The 24,954-nt window shown below is 39.5% G+C and overlaps 2 protein-coding genes across 3 annotated transcripts; one reads left to right on the forward strand and one right to left on the reverse strand.

Annotated features, from left to right (window-relative positions):
* The first annotated feature begins 2,019 nt into the window (after positions 1-2,019).
* Positions 2,020-10,961, forward strand: bcl2l12 (BCL2 like 12). Of its 2 annotated transcripts, none has more exons than XM_047572145.1 (8): positions 2,020-2,392; positions 5,426-5,606; positions 5,767-5,971; positions 6,792-7,002; positions 7,155-7,259; positions 8,095-8,165; positions 8,433-8,693; positions 8,782-10,961. In XM_047572145.1, the coding sequence occupies exons 1-8, from the start codon at positions 2,206-2,208 to the stop codon at positions 8,821-8,823; spliced, it is 1,263 nt and encodes a 420-aa protein (XP_047428101.1). In that variant the 5' UTR covers positions 2,020-2,205; the 3' UTR covers positions 8,824-10,961. The 2 variants fall into 2 exon arrangements, with proteins under 2 accessions (XP_047428101.1, XP_047428102.1); XM_047572146.1 differs by having other exon boundaries at positions 8,098-8,165.
* Positions 10,667-18,141, reverse strand: tspan4b (tetraspanin 4b). The gene is made up of 8 exons (XM_047572148.1): positions 17,817-18,141; positions 15,954-16,023; positions 15,633-15,824; positions 15,464-15,538; positions 15,260-15,355; positions 15,015-15,128; positions 13,927-14,010; positions 10,667-12,620 (listed from the first exon to the last, which is right to left on the reverse strand). Exons 2-8 carry the CDS (start codon positions 16,020-16,022, stop codon positions 12,552-12,554), a joined length of 699 nt encoding a protein of 232 aa, XP_047428104.1. The 5' UTR covers position 16,023; positions 17,817-18,141; the 3' UTR covers positions 10,667-12,551.
* Between the last annotated feature and the right edge of the window lie 6,813 nt (positions 18,142-24,954).

Below are 24,954 nucleotides of genomic sequence, written 5' to 3' on the forward strand. Positions count from 1 at the left end.
GCAACAAAGCTACGACAAAGTAATTCCCCTCGTGGATCATTAAAGTCTAGAAGTAATGCATAGGATGTTGCGGTCACTATAGAACTATATACTAAACATCACTATACCTTAGACTTCTATAACAGAAAAGTGATAAAAAAGGATAATATAGTACATTGTCTGTACAAAAAACAAACACAGTTCTGTCTTGTAACAGAATAGTCGTAAAATACAAAAACAAAGATTTTTAAAAACTGATATTTGTGCCTGGTTTGTCCAGTAAAATACTGTGACCTATTGTGTGTGTGGTGCTCGCGAGTCTGGTCCACGACATTATACATTTGTTTTATATGCAAAATTAATATTTGCCTTCCTCCTCCTCCTGATACATATATATGTGTGTGTGTAACAGTTAAAGCCTCTTAGTGTTTACAATCAATTTGACTTCTATTAAAGTACTAATAAATAAATCTAACATAATCATAATCACGCTTAACACATATATATATATATATTTTAAATCCCTGTTGATGTTTGAGGGTTTGAATTGAAGAAACTAAAAAAACAAACTGTGATAAACAATCCCCCCGCCCCACTGAACACCATATTCATGCCACTGTACCCACAACCCATGAGGGGGTATTTCCTGCACTTGGTGTGTGTGTGTGTATTGCACCTTCCTGTCCTCACACAAACACTATACTACAGCCTCTGTGCTTGAAATGTAACAAGGTTGCAGCCATGACTGCGTGTGTGTGTGTGTAGTAGTCTCACACTTGTAAGGTGTAAAGAAAAAGAAGAGCAGATCGTTTCGTGCCGCTCCACCACTTCATCTGTGTGCGTCTACAGAGAAACAGGGGCGTGATTTCTGATCTCGTGAGAAACGAGTTATAATGAGGTGTTGATGGATATACTGGCGGGGTGGATGGGTGTGACGTGTTTTGGTGGTCGAACTCAGCTTGTGGCATTTGGCACAAAGTACCCACGAAAAGGTTTGTGTTGAATCCATGAAACATGTTGAAAATCTAACAAAAGTGTAATATCACAGTGTCCAGGTGCACACCGTAAAAAAATAAATAAAAATAAAATCAGTCCCACATGTACAACAATCCCACAAGGGCTGTAAGTGTTAATAAAATGAACATCAATAACATTCAAAGTTAGGATTAAGGACACTGGACACGTGTCTTTCTGTATCAGGATGATATAAATCACCAAATCTGATCAAAGCAAACAAAGAGCACATCTTAAGATTCTGGTTTAAATGTGTCTAAATGCAGAAATACCAATTTTAAAAGAAAGAGATGAACACACAAAGAAACATCTCATGTGTTACATTGCTGTAAATTAGATAGATGTCCACATAAGACACCGTCATGATGCCAGTTTATTAGGTACACTCTGGATCCTAATATAATAACAGTCGTGCACTGAATCTTAGCTTCTTGAATTTCATTGTATTCGGCGTTTTTTTAAAATAAGAACTGTTTCATTATTGAACCAAATTGTTTCTATTATTTTGACATCCCCACTGTATAGGCACCTCAAACTACATCCTCAAAAATGATCATATACCTCTTATAATTCACTGTTGTACCTCATGCACTGATAAGTGTGGTGTAGATGGAATCTCAATTCAGGGTCAGGACTGACTCATTTATGTCTTTACCGTCCCGATAAGCACTTCCCTAAAATCTCAGACAGAGCCTGTGCTCTGACGGTAATAATCTCTGCGTTTTTCTGCGTTTTTGTCCTTCCATTGTTCTGCATTTCATTGTTTTAGTTTTATATTCATTGGGAGGGAAGGAATATTATCTCCGCAACAAACATAAAGCTGAAGGTCCTATTTCCTCATATGGCAGCGGGGTACTCATGCATTAAAAAAAAAAGTTTTGCCGGTTGACTTTTCTTGCAGCTGACAAGACCAAATAGAGAAAAATGCTGACATCTAAAGGAAAATAAGAGAAACTACACGAGCCTTTTTTTTTTTTTTTTTTTTTTTTTTTTGCAGCACATGGCAAACTGAGAAAGTATTTAAGGACATTAAGTCACATTTTTTTAAATCGTTAATAATCAGATTTTTTTTCAATTAAATAATCCATATTAAATAAAACATGATAAGTCGATTTAGGAGGCTTTTGTGAACTTTTGAAAAAAAAATCTAAAAAAAAAAAAAGCAAATATAACAATATATATCAAACTATAAAAATACCAAATGCTTTTATTATGTATTTTTATTTTAATCAACGTAGAGACTACAATAATATCGTGTCGATCAGAAGTTTGACAAAAAATATCCCTGCTCCTCCTTCCTGTTACCGTATCACCCAGAGCACCTGCGCACACGAATTGAAAGAAGCGACAGAAAAGCCTCAGCGTCCGGAGCAGATCGATAAGCCGCACGCAAATGAAGGTAAGAGTAATAGTTTAATTGGAGTACGCCACTTCTTTATCCCATAATCCCATTTCAGAAATGCCACTGAAATGTTTTAGTTAATTCGGTATTAACTCTCGGGCGGTGGGTTTCGTCCCAGGACGTTTTCTCTAAGAAGATTTCTTCTGCCCTCAGTTTACGCGTTAATTATAGATAAACTCTTAATCTGGTGACAAAGATGAGTTTTTGCTATGAAAAGAAATCTTGTTGCAAGCGCGTTTTGGGGTGAAAGGTCGCGAGTAGTTTGTAAGGAAAGACCGCAGTCATGTTAGTATTTCCTGGTGACGGTAGAAGATTGTCTTATGTCCCGGTGTCTGTACAGGGAACTACAGCCAGTGTCGGGACCTCATACAGCTGAGCGGGAATTATCACCAAGAGAAAAAAGAACTAAAATCAGGCAGTGTTGTTTCTCTGGTTTATTAATTATATAAATTATTTTAAAAAGTCTATAGGTGATAATTAGGGCTTAGAGCTAAACATTAGAGCCTTAGAAATAGGCTGACATGCTGGATATGCTTCAGAGAGAACTTACACTACACTTGCCAGTTCATTAGGTACACTAGTGAAAAATAATACATTTTAATATAACAATCCTGCACTAAATCCAAGCTTGATACTTCTGCATTGTGATTTACTTGTGCTTTCATTCTCAAGGCTGTGGTTTGCACTAATATTGAACCGGGTTGTGTTGTGCTGTAGAGACATATGTTTCTATTATTTCCACAACTTTGTTCAAGTCAATGGGCCAGGCTGAACAATAGGAACACTTTTGTTTTGCTGTGCAGTCGAGTTTAACAGTATACAACGAACGACATCCTGCAAAATTATGTTGACATACCACATTTGTGACGCGCTGTCAATGTAAACATAAAGTCACCTTGGTGAGTTTTGTTCAGGGCTGTGATATCATGGTGCATTCTTTTTTAACTAGTGTACCTAATGTTTTGGCAACTGAGCACGTGCTCTTGATAAACAGGGAAGTTGTGGCCTTTAATTCTTCTCCCATTGTTTTTGGTTTCTTTTAGTTCTGGTTTGAAAGAATACAAAAGTACTGAACTCAACAAATTGTCAACCTGTTAACGATTCAACCGTGTCATTTAATCATATGCTCCATCATGCCATTAACCTGCCGTGATTCAAACAATACAGAGAAGAAGAAGAAAAAAAAAACGGATGTACCCAACTGTATAGTCCTGCAACCAATCAGAGTAGCAAATTATGTGACAAATGCCTGAGTCATTGACCTATTTTGTTGTCAACATCAAACTAAACGGAGATCAGAGTATGTGTATGACTGCTGCTCATCCAAACAATTTTATTGACCCGGCAGATCTTTGCCAAGGTATAATCAGTTCTCAACAGACCAAAATTCCCCAACACTGATTGAAGAAATCTCTCAAAGTCCTTGATTTTGCTGTAGTGGAGTTGTCCATTGTCATACCAGTAAGGTGTACCGGTAAGGGAGGGTAAACCAACCATAGTCAATCATTTATAATCAGATCAATAAAAGGACAGGAAGAAACCATATGTAAATGCTGCTGTGATCAGGGAGTAGGATTTGGATTTTTGTATGTAAATGTTAACGTCTCCTCATTGAGTCTCCTCGATAGCAAACGGTGAAAAGACCCAAAGTCTGGCATACAGGTGCCAGTAACACAAGGTAACAAGATCAAATGCTAAAGCTCTAGGGGGTTGGAGACATTTCTTTCATTGTTTAAATCACATGTGGATGTGACCCTCTGGACAATAGTAACACTTTCACAAAGCATGTGTATTTTCAACCAGAACTGATGAACCAGAGCAGTGAATAGTGAACCTGTGCTGGCATTTTAGATCACTGTGTTTCCTATAAAACAAATCCCAAGCCTTGTTTCTCAACAGTAAAGGTGGAAAAGTGTACAGACAGTTCAAAACCACAACTATTCAACTTGTGATCAATACCAAACAAGGATGTCGATGTAGCCAAAAAGTTTTTTAAAGACATAGTTTTGCATTCGTTTTTAAGCAATTTGTTCATTAATGTTTGATTATTGTTATGATATTTGGTGTGGTTAAAAACTTGGTCATCATTATTCAGCATATTGGTCCATGTGTGGCGGCGGGAAAAGAAAGAATGTCGACTGACTGGATTGGCTGATTGTTTTGCTTTTAGTTTTACTTATACTACCACTACTACTGCTGCTATACAACTTCTATACAGTAGTATATTACTGAATAGTAGAGTAATGCATTATTAAATGGAGTTATAAAATAATAGCCTAACTGTGGAGTGGATTGTGGAATGAATACATCTGGCTATAAATACATTTATGTATTCTAACATATATATATACTATACTACTCTATTATCTCTCATCTGTCTCGGCTGTAGATTGTTATCTGTACAGAAAGTGAGACTGAAAGGGCTTTGGCATTGCTTGCTGCCATGAGGAAATGAAATGCCACAGAACGGGCTCCTGCTGCACATGAATACACTCTTTCTGAGGAGCAGGATTCATAGATACTGTCATAGTTAAGATCTAAATGAAAAACTACTAGGTGGAACAGTTTTAACTGGTTTCTGTTTTAGAGGATGTTGAATAAATTTAAACTGTAAAGCATTGTTATATTTGTGGATTGGCCATTTATGAACACTGTACCCTAAAGGCTCATAATCTACGCAGAGAACTCAGATTTTAGTTTTAGATTTTAGTTTCTTAATAAATTGGAGTCAACTCCAATAACATGATCTCCTAAACTACTGGCACCTGCTCTGTGTGAGGTCGTATTGCAACAATGCTAACACAAACATTACTAGCATAACGTTTGAGAGATATGACATCAGAAATAGAATTTTTGAGTCTCCATAGTTCATCAATCATTGTTTGATTACTGTGCCTTCTCTAATAAACATGACGTTTTAAAAATCTTCTTCTTATGAGCACAAAATATCAAAGGGCAAATGCAGAACATACCAGGAAAGTTAGCCACAAGCTGCTACAAAACTAATGCGCCATTCTCTCCTTGTCTCAGGGATGTCACTGTCTGCAGGACGCCTCGACTCGACCTCTTCTGTCTCCTCCATCTCTCTGGTGGAGATCAAGACTGAGACTCGTCTGGTCCTCCAAGCTTTCCTCCATCAGACTCTTTCCACCCCCCTGACAGAGAGGCCTGGCAGGGTAGGGGGAGGGTACAAAGATAGCAGCAAGTACAGGTAATGTCGTCAGCATATTAGAATCTAATGACCTAGATGGAGCCTTCATCTTCAGGGTTTGACATAATGTTGGCCAATGGAAACTGGTCTTTGCTAAAGTGTTTGGTAGCCTGGGAAGTCTGGAAAGCTCATGTTCACCATGCTTCTTTTCCCTTGCTAGCACCAAGCCACAACCAAAGTCAAAGGATGGCGCCGCTGCTCAGGCCAAGGACGACAGTTCGGGCGATGAGAAGAAGACTGGATTTAAGAGCTTAATTAAGAAGCTGCCACGACGCAACACTTCGCACCGTCATGCCAAAAACTCCAAAGGCTCATTGGAAAGAAACAGCAAGGGAAAAATTGTACAGTACAGAAGCCAAACTGATGTAAGGAACTGGTGTTTTTATTTTGACAATCAATGCAACTGTTCAGTGTCAAAGCCACTGTAAGAGAACGATCACACTGTGAGTCAGGCAGGATATTTAAAAGGGATTTGGAATAAATCACCAGGTTAGTCAACCTGGGAAATTCACCTAATGCTGGAAAAAAACAAAACACCCATAATTTCATAACAGTGCCTGCAGGTATGTGTTCAAGTGTGTGCCTCTAGAATCACAAAGAGATTGCACAACCTTCACCTGTATGGTAGTTCTGAACAGGCATATGGCAAAGATCAGATATTTCGGAATGGGTTTCTGTCCAGAAAGTCATCAGGTACTGTAAAACTCCAATCTGATGGTGGTTTTGCTGTCGCCTTTAGTTGGACTTCTGGCAAATTGTAGACCAACTCTTGGCCTAGCCTCTGAGCAAATGGGTTTCTTTCTGGGTTTCTAGTACAGGAAACTCCCACCTATAAAAAAGTTATTTCCTTTCAGTAGAACATTGAGTGTGGGCTAGCTAGCATTTGGTTGTAGTCTTTGCGGTGGGTTCAACAGCAATGGTAGTAGATGCACAATGTGTACTTATAACCTACGAAATCTACCTGGTTTGGTGTGTCCACATGTCAGTTAAGAGTATTATTGGAGCATCATGAGTCGTTTTTTTGGCGCTACCTTTATTTTACATAAATATTTTATTCCTCTCCAATTCATATCTCTCTCAGCATTGCATACATGTCCAATATACATACTGTATACTAGTACATGACTAACCCACATCGGTATCTCTGCACCATTGATGCCAACATGAAAAAACCTGTTTACACAGGATGACATCACATCATCATCGTCTTCTGATGAAGATGAGGACGGTGGAAAGAAATCCTCAAAGAAGATTAACCGAAAGAAAGTTGTTAAAAAGCTGTCCAAGTTCTTCAAGAAGAAGAGCAGTGAGAAGCAGAAGAACGGACCGTCTGCCCAGAGGCCTGAGACGCTGGCTTGGGGCGACCACAATCAACAGCCAGACACCAATTCTCCCAGTAAGCACCTCCAAACACTGAACTCTAAAACACAAAGCTGGTTGTCTTCTTTGAATATTCTAGAGAGCGTAACACTCGACCGTAGCAGAGAGGTAAAAGAGGTATAATGTTCATCTGAGATACATGTGGTGCTGTGGTTTATGTCAATCCAGATAATCCACCCGAGTTCTACACTGATGTAGCAGAGAAACTGGAAAGGATTGCCAGAAGGACCTCCAGTGTAAAGAAACCAAAGATCACAGTCCAGCCTCCGACAGGTAAACACGCTTAATCCTCACACATATAATCTGTCAAGTTTCTGGTGAAGTAGGACCCAAATGCAGAACATAAAGGGGAGGAAGGAGTTGGAAACAAAAATGAGTTACTAGCTGCAACTTAAGAACTAGTTAAAAACATAACTCCAAAAGCAGGTAAGGACCAAAACCAAGACGCGAACACAGTAATGACAAGACAAAAAGGGTAACATCACAGACAAAGACAGGGATAGATATATATGTACTCACAACATACGAGGGCTGATGGAATAATGAGAGACAGGTGAGACCAATGAGGGGAGGAGCATGCAGATATCGGGGCAAAACAGGCGAGAGGAATCAGACAGGAAGTAGAACTTAAATCCAACAAGAAAGCTGATTATATTATTTACTTGAAGACTACTTTTGACTGTCCCTTGGGCTCAGTTCAGCCTTGAGACAAGGTTTGTTTAGGTACTAAGCAAAGCATACAGTGCAATACCTAAACTTTGAGGTGACATAATTAAGAAGACCACCGATGGCAGTGGTGGACTTAACACATTGGCATATGCTGCAAACATATCGCTTGTGTAACTTAATCCATTTTCAAATAGAGAGCAGTGAAAAGCAAGCTAGCGTAGAGACATTAGCAATAGTCTAAAACATCCAGAAACTCTCAGTGAGGGAAATATACTAGAGGGTTACCTAGACAACCAGAGTTTAAAGTGTCCAATAGCAACATAATATTACAGCTAGCCAGAATACACTCAACACAGTCTGAAACTGTGAGTATTGACGTGGTTATAGATATTCAGGCAGTGTGTTTAATTTCTGGTAAAGCTGCTGCTTCTTTGTCCAGTAGATGATGACACAGTGGTGCAGCAGCTTGTTCAGTTGCTCTCCATGGAGGGAGATGCTATCAACGCTAAGGTAGGAAGTGCTTTGTATTGCTTTGAGTCTAGAGCTTTCAATGAATCCTTTCAAAAAATGGACCTTCCTTTGAAATAACCTCTGTGAAGATATTGTGAGATATTGATGGGATATTGGTAAGTGAAGTTTCCTCCTAGATACGGCTGTCAACCTGCAAAGAACTTAAATCAGCTCCCATACGTATATGGAAAACTCAGTTGTGGCAGTTTTCATGGGCAACAATTTACAGAAACTCAACAGTTTTTTTTTGTTGTTTTTTTTTACCAGATCCAGTCAGACCCCGCCCTGTGCGCCAACTTAAACCGTCTTTCCTATGGCTCCTTTGCCCAAATTCTGGACTTTTTCGGCAGCTCTAGTCAGTTATCAGTGACCCCACCTCAGCCAGTACCAGACAGTCCAACGCTGCAGCGCATGGTGGTCACCATGGAGGTGTCGCGGCGGATCGTGACAGCCACGGGCCGCATGCAAGGCTTCGCAGAGCGCTACATGGAAAACTTTTACCCGTATATCAAACAACAAGGAGGCTGGGTGAGTGAACGATTGAGGTTGTCCTAAAGTTTACAGCTCTTTTCCCCTCAGTTGTTATTTATCACATAAACTTTTATTTCATTTTCAGGAACACATGGTAGATTTGGAGGATTCTGTGGAGTACGACTGAGACCCAGGTGTATTTTTGTCCCCAACTGAACAATCGTGACGTGTAAGTGAAGAGGAACGGATGGAGCTTACATTGCGTTCACACGGTGCCACATCCGGACTTACGAATAAACCCTCAAAGGGCCTTTAGTTTCTGCTCAACTGGAATCAAGGCATGAGAAAGAACTTACACCAGTGGAGTTTTGGTTTACACGGCCAGAAGCTAGATTTAAGTTAAGAGAATCACATGCGTTTTCAGTGTTGGACCAGTTCAGATTTAGATCTCTATTAGGGTCTTTCAAACTAAAATTTAAGTTAATCAATTACACTTAAATGTAGTGATAATCTTTTCTGTCTTGGGAAGATAGAAGAGATTTTTATTGCAGGCATGCACACACAGGCCTGCTTTCTTATGGGATGTTGCACAAAAAACACCTCCTGTTCCACCTATGTAGCATTAACACTAATCATGGTCCTCGTACGGACTGAAATGGGTGATCTGATCACAAGTGGGCAGCTATAAGTTTTGGTGCGAACGCAGCCAAGACGCACCGAGATCAGATAGGACAGACCACGTTTGGAGGTGGGCTATGAGCTATTAACTACAGTCTTTTTGCAATGTGACATCCTCTGCATGAAAAAGAGCTTCCTTCATTCATTTTGCATGGCAATTTTAACTTTTAAAATGTGGGAGTATGATCTGTAACCAAATGGTGGCTCATACCCTGAGTACTTGACTGACAGAAAAGGCATAAGCACTCTTTGGTGTTATTTATATGTAGAGACAAAGAGACAGATTTTGATATGGTCTTGTAGCTGTTAGCAAACTGAACTTATGGATAAATCCAATTAGGAATACGTCAACAGATGAAATCATTGAATATGAGTACACTACGTGTTCATGCTGATATTTAAAGTAGGCATCTGGATGTAAGGAGGCCAGTACGCAGCTGTATAAGTGGCAATATTCTACTGGACCCCAACTTACAATAACTCACCTGAATAAGATACTTTGATTAGTGGCCAAATGTCCTCAACCAGTCCAGTCGCTCTTGTTTCAGCTTTGTTTTTATATGTACACGCAAAATGCATTGTGGGATACCTGGCACGTCCCAGGTCCACAGAAGTTACCTCACCGTGTGTCATCGGGCAGGGCAACAACACTTTATGGGATGTTTAATTTCAACTGGAACAGTACATGACCGGAGTCTGATAATGTTTTCCAAGAACAGATAGTGATATAGCCCGTAAATGTGATATTTCTCACGTAAGCTTTAACTTTCTGTTGCCAGTAGATGGGGCTATTTCCATGAGTCTGCGCTGAGTGAACTCTTATCAAACATCTGAGGAAGATCTGGAGAGGAGAGAGAACAGTAGTTTGTATTATCATGACAAAACATGTGCCTACTCTTAAACCCTCAGATTTAGCTTCATAGTAAAAAGCTTTAGTGTTGTATTTCATTTATTTATAAAGCCCTAAATGGCAACTTTTTTAAAAAATATATATATATATTATTTTTTTTTTAACTGGCCCACTAATAAGCATACGAACACATACTTTCTGATCTACAGTATTTGGGGATTTTCTATAATGGCCACTCTCATTTAGAAACTGTTTGTTTAAAAAAAATCTCTGAAATCTGAAAAGCCCCATTTAGTCGGCATCAGATAAGTCACTCTCCTCTCCTTTTTACTTTCAACACTCCTACTGGGCATTACAAATATCCTGTTGTGTTGTAGGGAGAAACGACCTCCTTCAGCCAGCTCATGATAATAATCAGATGAAGATGAATTGTGATGTTGTATGTATGGTCATTTAATACTTTGTGTAGTCATTTTTACATTTCACAATTCTGAGCCAACCATAGAAGAAGAACTAAACACAGCTTTTATTGTGAAATCTTTGCAGGCAAAAAACAGGCAGACGGGATTAAAGGAAAGTGTATCGTTTAATCATTGCAGTGTGAATCATGCCAGGTTAATTTGTGAGAAATTAACATGTTTATTTATTTAAAAACAAAGTGCATTGCATCAGATTTCAGTATTAAAAGTTGTCAAAAGTTTGAAGAGCACGCCAACTGTACAAAATGTTTTTGTATGCTGAACTTAAAAGACTCCAAAATGTTTTGTATGCTTGTGTATTAAAATGTTTTGTCCTTATTTGTCGACTGCTGCGTTTCTGTAAAGTTAGCAGGTTTTATTATTAGATTGTATCCATGGCTTGGATTGAACAAGCTTCCACTCCTGTTTTTCTTCTATTCAGGATGCACAATTGTTAAGGATATAGCCTGGAATTTTTATTTTTTTCACACTTATAGTTTTACTTCTTAAATCAACAATATTGAAATGGCGTTTGATTATTACCTTAAAAGTCCATTCTTGTGCTTTATTGTTGCGGTAGCTCAATCTGTACAGATTAATTAATGCGAAGCACAACTAATTATCTCTCCTTTTCTTTTTGAACATCAGGTAGGGACAGATATTCATATTGATCGGTAGCAATAGTGAGAGTGTCGCAGAATGTAGATATCTACATATTTACCACCTAACGGAGGCAAAGATTTATTACACATAAATCGATTCCCTTTGAATATTAGGAAATGTATAATTAAAGCAGTCTTTATATCAATCTTAAGATTATGCTTCTTATCATTCCTCCCTCCAGTTATTTACCAGAAATCCTTATGATTCTCAATATTAATTCTGAGTAAAAGAATCACAGAACCATGATAAACTACCTGCATCTTTTTTTTAAATCTATAAATCCCCATAGTGGACGCTCACCACCCCTGTTCAACATGTGTGCATCTATAGTTGTCTTATTCTTCAATTTACTCTGCCTTTAGATTTTGTGCTTGAAACACCCGAGAATATCCCAAATATATATAACTATATATATGTTCAAGGCTTAAATTAATGTTGTTTTAATTATAAAATATGTTTCAAGTCTCTATATCACTAACGCCAAACGAGTATTGTTGAACTACAACATAAAATGTTAACTACAGCATATGTTTGAATAAAAAAATTTTAAAAAAACAACAGAAAATTAGATTAATTTGTGGATGATAAGGACAGAGACCAATGCAGAATCCTATAAGTCATAGGTTTTCAACAAGGGGAGTTGCACAATCATTGGTTGATTAGACATTATATATATATATTGAATGTGAAATGATAATAATAACAATGTATATTGGACATGGCTGTAAAATGATATGAACCGGATACATTTTAGGAGTTCATGTATTGAAGAAATAATATACATTGCATGAAATTATTAACATGAATCGTGTTGGTCTTTTACTACAGTAGGCCTACTTATCGAAAGCATCTTCCCCCATTTTAGTGCCAGTCTTAACATACAGCAGGTTAATAAATTGAAAGGTCTCCCGTGCTCCATACTTTAGATGAATCATACAAATACTGACAATATGAACACGGAATGTGAAAAGTTTCATTACGTTTTCCTTGCCTCTCTTCTTGATGCAGAAATACAGTTGCTGGTATCATATTCATTTTTCTATGGAAAGAATGGTAACGTATTAGCTCCTAGATAATAAAAGTTTTACCAGCCACTGACAGATGCTTTTAGGGCATTTTAGGTCCGAACCCAAAGTAAGCCACTGAGCTGAGCACCCCCAGTCTCAATTTGGGGGATTTAAAAGTAAAAAAAAAAAAATGTTGGATGAGAAGTTCTTTCTCGATGAACTTTCCTATCACTGAGCCAGTCAGTCTCTGGTCTTGTGTTCAGTCCAAGTGTTTCTCGGCGCAGAGGATTTGACAGTACATCAGCATGGAGAAGACCAGGGCCAAGATCTGAATAGAGAAGAGAGGACATGCAGGGAGAAGGAAGGGGAGTCAACACATTTAGATCTACTCAGAACATTTTGGTGGATGTTTACAACCAGCAGAGGGCATTGTAGTAGTAGCATTTAAGCAGAGCCGCATATTAGAGAAAGTCTGGTCAACTAGAAAACTGTGCTGATTGGTTCTGAGCTGGTCACGTGTTTCATGGGCGCTGTGGTAGATACATCTAACTCTTTGGCATTTGTTAAGATTATATAGAAAAAATAAAGTCATACCATCATTAATATGTAAAATGATCTCAAAAACACCCAACACTGCTTTACAAATGAATGACGATTGAAGTTAACTTAGCCTTATGCTAGCCTTATTCTAGCTAGTTATCTAGACTAAAGGCTCAGGAAAATAGCAGCTACCGTCATATATACTGTGAAACCCATGTGTGCATGTAATTTATGTCAATGTAAATAGACAAATTTAATAGACACATAACTTTGCCTCTGTTACATAGTTATTATGGCTAGCATGCTAATGGTATAATGATAATACTAATTATAATAGTAATTAACAGTAAGACTAGTTTAATTTTCACTATTTCTGAGTATTTATATTTTTTCTGACTGATTACAAACTTTTAATGGAGATGGAGGTAAACACCGCTCCATAACTTATGAGGCGATTGGGTTACAGAGCATTTTACAGGTTAATTTAAAATATTTAAAGTAAGTAGACACTGGGATATTTAAGTGAGGGCCTTTTACATATTGACAGACATTGGCAATAACATTTATAGGCCCGTTAATGGTTAAAATAAGACATTTATTTCAACGTAGCACATCTGCCCCATAGGATTACATTGTAGAATCTTCCCTCCGATGTAGCAAAAATAGTGTCCATGATTTGAGTTGGCCAGATTCTCTCGAATATACGGCTCTGTGTTTAAAATAATTCAGCTGAAGCTGTAGAAATCTAAATGTAAGCAACGTAAAAATGTAGCTAAAACGTGCTCAGTTTTAGTAAAATGGACATATTTATGAAACAGAAACGAAGGCAAAATACATTTCAGGACTGTCATACATGTGAAAATGTCAGATATTTCCTTGCACCTCTAAAGTTTGTAAAAATATATAAATACATCAATAAAAACAGCATTTTACAAGATTATTTTTTTAAGACATAATATATGAAATGAAGTGGAATATAGTGTGTGCTACCGAATGTGTACACCAAATTCTAAAAAATGTGTTTTGTTGTTTCATGACCCTAAAAGATGGGAAGAAATCACAACAAAAGGTCACAAAGGAGAACTGACGACTACCTGAACAACACCAATGCACACTCCAAACACCAGGACGGAGGTGATGTTATTCAGCAGCCACTCTTTGGCCTTCTCATAGCACGGCTGTAGAGGACAAACAGAGGCAAGAGAAGATGAGGGAGAGGAGAGGCACACACAGAAAAGAACAACAAACAATGGGAGTACAGAGTTAGAACCCATTTATTCTTTCCCACTGAAATATAAACAGGCCAGAACTGGAATTACACCAACATGGAATCGGCCCAAACTCATTCGAGAGAGAAAAATTAGTAAATTATTGCCAAACATCCATCACCGTTTGTCCACCAAGAGGCTGAGTGTTGTAAAAGTTGCGGTTTACATCATCCACGTTAACTGCTGCTTGTTTAAAGAACCCCAGCTGCTCCCATTCCTTCTGCTGCGAGTCAGATAAAACCAAATCCGCACAACACACAGACACACACACACACTGACAAACTACACCCCTGCCAACTGACTTGAACAGATCCTCGTACCTTCGACCTAAACGCTGCCCTCGAGGCGGTTTTAGAGGGTGGGTGGGATGGAAGCGACAAGGAATGTTTCTTGTTATTATATTTTAAACAGATTTTAATTTATAGCCTCCAAAGTTCACCCTTTATTTAAATCACATGGTCTAATCCATGGGTCTTCAATGTTTTTCAGGTCAAGAACCCACAAACTGATGAGAGATTAAGTAGGGACCCCCTACCTACTATATGTGTTATATATTAAACTTGGCTTAGTACTAGTTATAAATCCATTTACCCCTTTGATAAAATAAGTTAATGTGTATTTAAAGAACTTTAAATTTGTGGGGGAAAATTAAAAAATATATCAAAAATGTCTAATCAACCAAAAGATTTTGCGTTGTAACCCCCTGCAGTACCTCCGCCGACCTCTTGTCGAAGACCTATGGTTTAAACTGCTTGATTACTTTAACTTTTCAGGCTTTTTTTTTTTTTGTTGTTGTAGTGTAAGAGTTTATTTTCGTCACATATGCTTGACTCCCTTCTGGACACGCTTGCGCATCCAAAACAAAAAACCTTAGATTTCATTCAAGAGCATCGACCAAACTTGTCAGAACCAACCTCGTCCCATCCTTCGGAACAAGGTGTTGTCTCGACCAAGCAGCAGGACGAAGGCAGCGTTTCATTCATCACGTTGTGCCAGTCTGTTTTGTTGGACACTCCGCAGCACTTGAACTAAGAAAAAGGAGACAAAAAGAGCAGAGTTGTGCCCCTCGACTACACACCGGCCTACCCAGCAGACGCTTCCTGATCCATTAAAGTGACAAGTGGAAGACGGCATGCATGGTTTGGGTAAGCGTGCTCACCATTTTCTGGACGCTGTCCCAGGATTTTTTCAGTCCAGGGTCTGAGTTGTAACTCTTAATACCTTCCTTTAATTTATCTTGTGCTTTTGTATTCAGCTTTAAAAAGAAAAAAAAGAAGAAGAAGAAGACACACGATTTAATATAATTAAATATCAGCACTGTTTCTTCTAAGCCTTGGACTGAAACTTGTAGATAGTGGCTCACCTCGTCGTGGAAGATGTGTACAACCAACACTAGAGCGACCTCTGTCAGGACCAGGAGCAAGAGGATCACAAAGAACTGCAGAACAGAGAAGAGCAGTTGGAGAGTTTCTGAATGTGACATCTCTACGGTCATCTGTCAAGCCCGTAAATGTCTATAAATTTAGTCATACCATGACCAACAGGGAGCGCTGCTCCTTAAGGGCCCCAAGACAACCCAGGAAGCCCGTCACCATCGTTATTCCACCGGCGACCAGCAGCAGATTTGCAGCCGAGAGCGACGGGAAGGACAGAGGGAGAGAGGAAAACTCTGCCTGGGTGAAGGACAGCCAGACGCCAACGCCAAACAATCCACATCCTCCTAGCTATTGAGGAAGTGAGATGTAAAACAAAAAACAAAAAAAACAACAGTGTCATGGGGAGGAAGGGGAAAGCAAACTGTAAATTGGTTGAACATATTGAAGCAAGAGAAAGTTTTGGTTCAAAATACGAACCCAGAAGATGAGGTTAAAGATGAACATCAAGTATTTGACGCAGCACAGACACCTTCGAGAAGCCGACATCCTGCAAAATAGAAAGGGACGACGTTTAAACAATGCTTCAAAACTGCATTATTTATTGTTGGCTAAAATGTCCTCCGTGTTTAAAGTTCATGTTCTTGGTTTGGAGTGGAGAGCGGAGATTTTACACCCACGTCACACGATTTGTTTTAACCAGAACTGCGGAAGTAGTTGAGGCAAGTTGAGGCCAATCAGGCATAATAGTATGACTGCCTTCCTAATGTTGTGTAGCTCTTCCTTGTGCCTCCAAACCAGTTGTGACTCATCAGAGAATGAACATGGGTCTTCAGAGGGTGTCCTGAGGTGTCTGGTATGGCTGCTGCCATTAAGGAGTGTCATTACTATGGGGTGGGGGTGTCTGGTCTGGTCTACGTGGGTGGTACATGTCTAAGTAACATCCACACGAATGAATACGAGGTCCAAACCAGCAAAACATTGAATTGTCACAAAACGGTCAATGTTATGCCATGTGGTACCTTCACTTTTGTCATTTTGTTGCTCTTATTTTGAAATATCGCCTTATAGAAACCACAGGATACCTGAGTATCCGTGTGTCCAGTTTCTATCGGACCAAGTGGTCCTCGCACCGACCACTGACCTCACGCAGGAAGTCAAACTGCTGACAGGAAGGAAGCTCCCTCCCCAGCTCAGCGGACCTAATTATACTGTTGAAGGCATTTCCCATGACTCCTGCTCAACACAGATCTGTTACAAAAATTAGTAAAATTCTGAGACAAACGTGCTTAAAAAACACCAATAGAGTAGGATGTGAGCATAACTTAGAAATGTAATTTGCATCTTGAGACGTCACGTGTGTATTGTTGAGAGTGAAGTCTCATGTGGAGACTATAATAATATGGATGCGTCGTATAAAAGTTGAAAAGAAACGACAAAGAGGTTCCCCCAGTGTCGCCAACAGGGATGAATCACCAACAACTCACATGACATTAAACAGTCTTCTACTCTGTGTTCACTAAACGTTTTATTGCTGTAAAGCACTGCTATTCATTCAAAAACCTCTGCTTTTTTAATAATTTGTGGTTTCACGAGGCAGGCAATCTATTTTTAATGTGTTTGAAATAAAATATTTGTACAATAAAAAAAAATAAATCACTATAGAGATTGTATCACATTAGTCTTCATTAGAGGAGCTTGAGACCCAGGCTAAACCGAGTTTCTATCCACGTTACCTTTCATTTACTCTCCAGATTCATTAAATCTAAAATAAACCTCATCACTGGTTCAATAAACCAATAGATTGTTGTAATTCAAGCAGGTAGTTATAGCGGCGCTCATCACATGTAAACAGGTTGAGGCACTAAAACAAACAAGACGTTTTTCTTGGGAGGACAATCTCATCTCGACTTCCTGTTTCCAATGAAAATGCAGAATTGGAAAGAGAAGAATTGGTCCCTCAGCGCTGGTGGTACAAGATAGAATCACATCTCATCTGTGATTTTATTATTTGTACATTGTTTTTTTTTTTTGTATTGACATCAGATTAGTGAGTTTTTCTTAGAAACTGATGGAAACCCTCCTTTAAGATATCTCCACCACACAGCCACTTGTGCTCCTCTAAAGCATAATATTTTTGTGTCTTTTAACGAATAAAGTTCTCTATAGAAAAAAAAATAAATGTCACATCAATTAGACACATGGAAATGATATCCCAGTATACACACTTCTAATCAAAAACTTAAACTCGCTCAGGTTTGACCATGCGATTTAATTAAGGTGCAGTGTTTAGACTTCCAGTTAATTTCTGATTATATAAAACCTCAATCCAAACAGACTTACTTGAGAACAGGTTTTAACTCCTTCGGTCTCCTCTTTTTAAAACCCCCTTTCTCTTCTGGTTGGGATCTTTTCTTGCTTTTTCCTTTTCTTCACACTGGAGGCTTTTTCAACCTGATTTCCTTCCTTCTCTTCCTCTTTCTCCTCTGGTCGATCGTGTCCGCCCGCCTTTCCCCCCTGGTTAACTTTCCTCTTTTCTCCCGATTCTGAACTTAAACTGACTTTATATAATTTCCATCTTGGAGGTTTCACCTTTCGCTTTGCTCCCTTTTTCCAACAGAGCTCCCTCCTCCTTCTCTCTCGGCCCTTGATTATTTCCAGATGTGCGAGTCGCTGCTCTTTCCCGCCTCGTGTACCTCCCCTTCACTTTTTTTTTCTTCCCCCCACAACATTTGTCCCTCCTCCAGGCCACACTAAAAATAAATCTCTAAATCAGCCCATCTTGCTTATTTCTAACTTTCATGCACGTTGCTGCAGATGCTTCCCGATCGAACCAGGTTCCTGCTAAAATAAAGCATGTGGTCGTGTTTTGGAGACTTAAATGTCTCAAGGTGGACCCTGATCTGGATTCCTTTCGCTATAATATGAACCTCGACTGCAGAAATTCAATGTCTGCTTTTACTGTTTGTATGTAATCACTCCCTTGCAAAACATGTGGAATTATTTTTAAGAAATTGCACATTATTCTGCAGCGACAGAGGACCAGTTTCATCATGTTTTTGGCCTGATGTTGCTCAGTGGTTCAGATCTGGCATTAACAAATGTCTTGATTTAATCCCTTTAGGCAGATCTGGGAATTTAAGGACAAATGCGTGACAACCAAGGAAGTTGAGAATCAAGGTAGCAGGAGATTTATTTCAATGCAAAAACGACAAAAATTCAATACAATAAAACAAGACCTGACTTACTGTATGAGGGGAGGGTACCCCAACCTCAAATACAGTCCACACAGTTGAATAGCAAACAAGGCTGAAGAAAAGGAATGAAAGCAGGCGTCAGGGACTGGAGCCTCCAGGCCACGTCCCTTTTCATTCAGGCCCTGAGCAGTGATTGGACAATCTGGGGGTCGAACCGACCAATTAACTTGCACTACCAGACACTGCACAGGTGAAAACCAATTACACAATCAACACCTATAAAGGAATCAGGGGAGGGAAACACAGAAATACATTAAACAACATACAAAAGTATGTTTGTTAACCCCTCACATTAAAATGTATGTAAAAATGCATCACCAGTCTTTAGTTTGTTAGCAGCAAGAAAGATAGTAGACCAAAAGATACGACAATTTCCTACAATCTATCATAAAAGCTATCGTAAATAGTAATAGGAAACCCTGCCAGGAAACATTATGGGTTCACTCTAGTAAAATTACTCTAGTCACTATTAACACAGGCCACCTCCAGAGGGCCTGTTTTGACCTTGCATCAAGATCCGACCTGGGATGTTCAGACCTTGCGTCCACATGCAAATTCACATCCGATCTTAGTGTGCGTTCGCACCTGTTCTCACAGCTGGCCACTTGTGATTGAATCTCCCATGTTAATTAATGCCAGGTCTGAACAGAACCAGTCTTTCATTTAGATTATAGGTCGTCAACTGGGGGGAGGTGCTGCAGAGGAGGAGTAGACATTTTTGACATGTAAAATGTAAAATGATGCTAATAATGTATATTTATAAATAGCAGCAGGCTGAGTTTAATATAGAACACATATAGTAGGTAGGGGGGTCCCTACTTAATCTCTCCGTCAGTTTGAAAGACCTTGGCCTGAAAAATATTGAAGGCCCCTAATTTCGATGACTGTTTTTGGGAAAACACTAGATATTCTCTTATCGTCTTTGCCAGATAGTGGGAGGAAGGTCCCACAGATAGGGTCTGGAGACATCCAGCCTACAGCTCCTTTTGTTATGACTAGTTGAATTCCAATGAGGCTGACAGCCAGTCCCTCTAACAAGGTTGTCTCCATCCTAGGACAGGATCTACTGTGTAAAAGCGAATGCAGCTTCGCTACCGTCAGTCGATTCTGCACTTGCTGTAGTTAGTGCATGTGTCGGCTCCTTGCTGCAAGTAAAACTTTGCAGCGAGACTCCACTGACTCTGTCATTCCTGATAGAAGAATTCCCATAACAACTGTAAAAATGATTTGCTCTGAGACGGATCACGTTTCTCAGTTTTCAGAGCACGCACAGGCAGCTAAAGGATCAACGCTCTATTTATGTGTCATGTAATTCTAAGCTGTAGTCAACTTCAGGGGGAATAGTTTAGGGTTTTATTACTTTACGCTGTGGTGGATTTACTCACATGTGTAGAGACAGTGTCCTCCTGATTTACTCAATCCACTCGGGGATCCAGTTTGCCCTAATGGCAGCAAGATGTTTGGGCCCAGAAGAAATCAATCTGTGAAACATTACAGATGATGTTGCCATGCTGGTATGCAGAGCTCTTTTTTTTTTTTTTACAGCATACACACTGGAATGTGGTCTTCACCCCATATGTGTTGTGCTTCTTTCTAAAGCTTTCGTTGTCTTTGTGCTTTCTCTGATGGGTTCAGGTTCAGGGTCCTGTGGAGCATCTCCATGATTCTAGTTTTATTGTCACGGGCAACTTATAGGATACCTAAATGGAAGTGAAGCCTTGGTGAAGAACCAGAGCTGGTCCGCTAGCAGTAAATGAATCAGTGTATTAAAAAGTAGATCTGCAATTTGTTTTCTCTTCACCTGGTTCCTGCCTGCAGAACATGTCAGAGACACTGAAGAGTATCCACTGGGACATCTCTTTGAATATATAAAATGTTCCTTTTTTTTGTAGTGTAATTATTCTAATTGTATATATATATATATACACATATATGTGAGCCATAATTACATCCCATCTGATCTTGCATTGTTTGAAGTTTGAAGCCTGAGTTCACACCTCAGGGATGTCATGCAGAGGAACGTGCAGCGTCATCTTGTGAAACCGGCCACTAGGAGGCATCCCACTCCAGATCTCCCGCACCAGTCAAACCTTACTTGCTGGAGTCTTCCATGGAAACAGGAGTAACATTAAAGTGAGGCCAGCTGGCTGCCAGGCGTCATTCATATGTAATCTTCTTCTTCTCCTTCTATCGCAGTCTTGCGTCACATTCATCTAATGTCTGAATGTAACTGGAATAAGTGAGTGAACGTGGCAGCACGAGTTGTCCACTGTGTTTTGTTCCCACTGGCAAGAACAGCATGACCTCCATCCCATGTCCACTTGTAACAGCAATGATCTGAGACGTAGGTCTTCAACAGGGGGTCCGTGGAGATACTGCAATCTTTCACTGGTTAGACGTTCTGATCTAAGCCATCCGTGATGGTGGCAGCAGATACATCACCAACCTGTCATGATGTAGCATCAGTATCTGCAGCCTCCTCTCTATTACAGCTGGTCTTTTATGAGTCAGGTTGTAATGGTTCTGTTTTTTTTTCCTTCCCTTGCTGTGGTGTGCCAAGGTAAAAAAAAAAAAAAAAAGGCTCTTATCAGCGGTTCTGGGCCCCCGGGAGCCTCCAGACGCAAGACAGGATACGTAGGTAAACACGAGTCTCTCTTTTTTTCTTAAAAGAGTCCTCTTATGCACACTATCTGTATTTCAACTCAAACCAGAGATGGTCACTGGGCTTCGTTGAGTATTCAAATAACACAAATTGCTACCAGATGGCATTAGATGGTGCGAAAAAGCATCCGGCACCATTGAAGTACATATAATTTAACCACGAACAGCTGGCAAATGTTGGAGAACTTGAATACGAGGCAACATAACATGAGAGGTAGTAGTTGGTTCCCTTTCACCTCAGTTCACTTCTCACATTTTGCCTCGCTGTTCACTTGGGTGCGAACACCAAGCGCGGGTTAATTAAAAGCTGCTCAGGAAACACACAGACGAGGCCCTGTTATTTTTGAATAAGCAGTGCTTCTCTGTGGGGAGTCTAATAATATACATGTTTTGAAACATTTGTGTGATGTGCGCATGCCTGAGACAGCAGATGAGACGGTGTAGCAAACTTTAAACTACAGGTGTTGTAATGTGCAACATGAAAAGCGTTTGGGGCTAACTGAAGGCTAGCCTTACATATAGCGGAGAGACATTAGGATACAATGGTTCCTCTAGTCTCGCTGCATTTTGTTTATTTGTTTATTTGTTTATTTGCACATTGAAGAGCATTAAAATGGTCTAAAAATGGCTAATTGTCCAACCAACCAAAGATTTTGCGACCCCCCTGCAGTACCCCAGCGGACGCCCTGGGGGTTGCTGACCCCCTGTTGAAGACCTATGGTATAAACACACAGGTTTGGGATATATTGACATTTGAAACTGATAACAAATGAAATTTTCTATAAAAAGATTCTGAAAGATTTCTTCTGGATAGGCGGAATCTTGTTGAGAAAAGTAGGACGTGACGCCGGCCATATGGCGTTACTGTAAATAAAGTAAGGATAAGTTAAAACACACAATTTATTCAACGAGGGTCGAACCAAAATACTCAAAATACCAGTTAACGTCACAGTCTTCATGCAGACAAGATCAATGTGGCGATAGGAACAGATAAAAATAAAAAGCAGAATGGAGCAAGTAAAATGCCAAGGAACACGGTGGCATCAATGGTCAGTTAATAGAATAAATAGATAAAACTAAACTAGAAAGCACCCAGATAAAAAGATTATACCGAACTTAAGAGATGAATAGCTTATAGACGACAACCAAAGGGCAACAGAGCCATGTCAGTTTTTCATCTGTTGTGTTATTTCAACATTATCCATCAAAATTTTGACATTTTCCTTGGTGTACTTTTTGTTTTTGTTACAAAATGTCATAAACTTTGATTTAGTTGTATTAAGGGATAACTTCTGAACACCTGAAACCATTTGGAGATAGATAATAGTTCTGCATTTAATTATTTGATCAGTGTTCTTTCTTCGGTGACTAGCATTAGTTAGCTTAGCTTCGACAGAAAAAACCCTCACATAATGTGACTGTGCTGGGACTTCAATCAGGTTCCAGTACCAGCCGCAAATTACTGTGCAAAAATGTTTTTAACACGACGAAAGCCTGTGAGTGCAATGAAATGTAATAATTAAAGGGGCCTCATATATTTGTAGGATGTTGTGGTTTATTCAGAGGAGTGCTGGCATGAATCAGAGTGGAAGCCGGGACTCATAAAGCTCAGATGTAAAACTGGGCTGGGAGTGAAGGCTGGAGAAGCACGAATCGCAGCGAACGTGTACGTCTGCAAAGTTTTGACAGTGGGATGCTGCACATGCTCGCGTACACCCTGCCACTAACAAAAAAGAAAAAAATTAGCATGAACTCCTCTACATCCGGGGAGAAAGCAGTAAAACAGCTCTCTTGGCTGCTACATGCTTGAAGTGGCAGCCACACCCAAAGAGGGAAAAAAAATTTAAAAAATCACGAGAGAGCTCGTGCACAGTACTTTTGTGCAGTCGTCGGTTTGAGTTGTGTGAGAGCCGGTGTGTGTAGTTCTGTTTGTGGATGGATCCTTTTTAGTTTTACTGTAAAAATATAATCAATGATAACGTGCCATATAAGTTAATCAATGTAATATCACCGTTCGTATTTGAGGTTCATTTAAATATTTAAATTAAGAGAGGTGGTGGAGGCAGCAGAAAGAGAAAGAGAAGGCGATAGAGAGAGAGGAGGAGGAGGAGGAGGAGGAGGAGGAGAGTAGCAGTGAAACCACCGAGTACATTTGAGGAGGGAAATATAGTAACGACGCATGAAGGAGCAACGCGCCCATTGATTTTGCGCTCCATTCAGCCAATGACATCCACTCTTATTATGTCATGCCGACTGTTTCCGTGGTTACAGAAATGAATGTTTTCAGAGCCAAGAGGGATGCAGTAGTCATGGCAACCGCGAGTGACCTGGGCACCGTAGCCCAGTCCAGCGTAGGACAAAGCTCTCAGTGATGCTCTGGAACCACGGACGAAGGGAAAAAAATAAATAAATAAATAGATGATTCTTCCACATTCAGGGTGGCATGGAGAATCATCAAGTAATAGATAAATAAATAAATATTGCCTCACGAAAAGATAAGGAATAAATACTTTTAAAAAAAGCAAATAAATAAATAAATCTTCCACCTCCAGAGAGGGATGGGGGATCATGATTTCTGACCCACAAAATATTTAAATTCATTGCTAATCATAGTTGTAAATATTGCCTCACGAAAAAATAAAGAATAAATACTTTTACCTAAAAAAAAAAAATAAATTAATAATTTTTCCACATCCAGAGAGGGGTGGGGGATCATGATCCACAAAATATTTACATTCAATGCTAATCATAGCTGTAGATATTGGCTCAGGAAAAAATAGTTAATATTTTAAAACAACTGATTTCAATTTGAAAAAACTAACAAAAAAAAAAAAACTTTCCACATCAGGATTATCATCACGTGAAGTTCAGAGAAAGTTAAATCTGGAAGTCTGAGTTTACTCTCGCTCTTACTTTCCTTCCTCTTCTCCAGTCAGCTGACTATTTATTTATTTATCCAGCTTAAACACTCATACTCCGCCTCAGCCAGTCATGCTGTTAAATATGAAGAGAACCAGACCCTCTGATGGTGTCAAATCCTCTTTCTCTTGTTCTCCTCCTTCAGTCTGGATATCCTGTGGTCGCCTGCAGCGCACTCTTCACCTGTGTCGGGGGGTAAAGTATCTGAGCCAAGTTGGAGAATGTCCTGACATGATTTTTTGGCAGAAGGTTGAGGAAACATTCGAGATGTCTCATCCCTTTGTAGGAAATATTAAAATCTATCTGGCTGACTGCCTCGGCTTTTATGGACCACATCCACGTTGCCACCCTCGGGCTAAAAACTTGGTAAACCTGATGTTTCTTAACTGTCTGGTCTGGAGAAACCATTTGGCTTCAGTTAGACTTCGGTGTTTTTCTCCCTGCATTGTGCCCTTGTCTCATTACCAGTCTTGGATCGCAAGAGTTTGTCATATGAAAATTATTTTTAAAAAATACCTTTGGGCTACTCGTTCTGAAAAAACACAATCCAGTTTCTCGCCACAAAGACTGAATTTTAAATTAGTTTTGCATGACTTTGCACTACTTTGATAGTAGATGTACTTATTTTACACTCCATGAATCAC

The sequence above is a fragment of the Mugil cephalus genome, chromosome 20 (genome assembly GCF_022458985.1).
Source record: "Mugil cephalus isolate CIBA_MC_2020 chromosome 20, CIBA_Mcephalus_1.1, whole genome shotgun sequence".
NCBI lineage: Eukaryota > Metazoa > Chordata > Actinopteri > Mugiliformes > Mugilidae > Mugil > Mugil cephalus.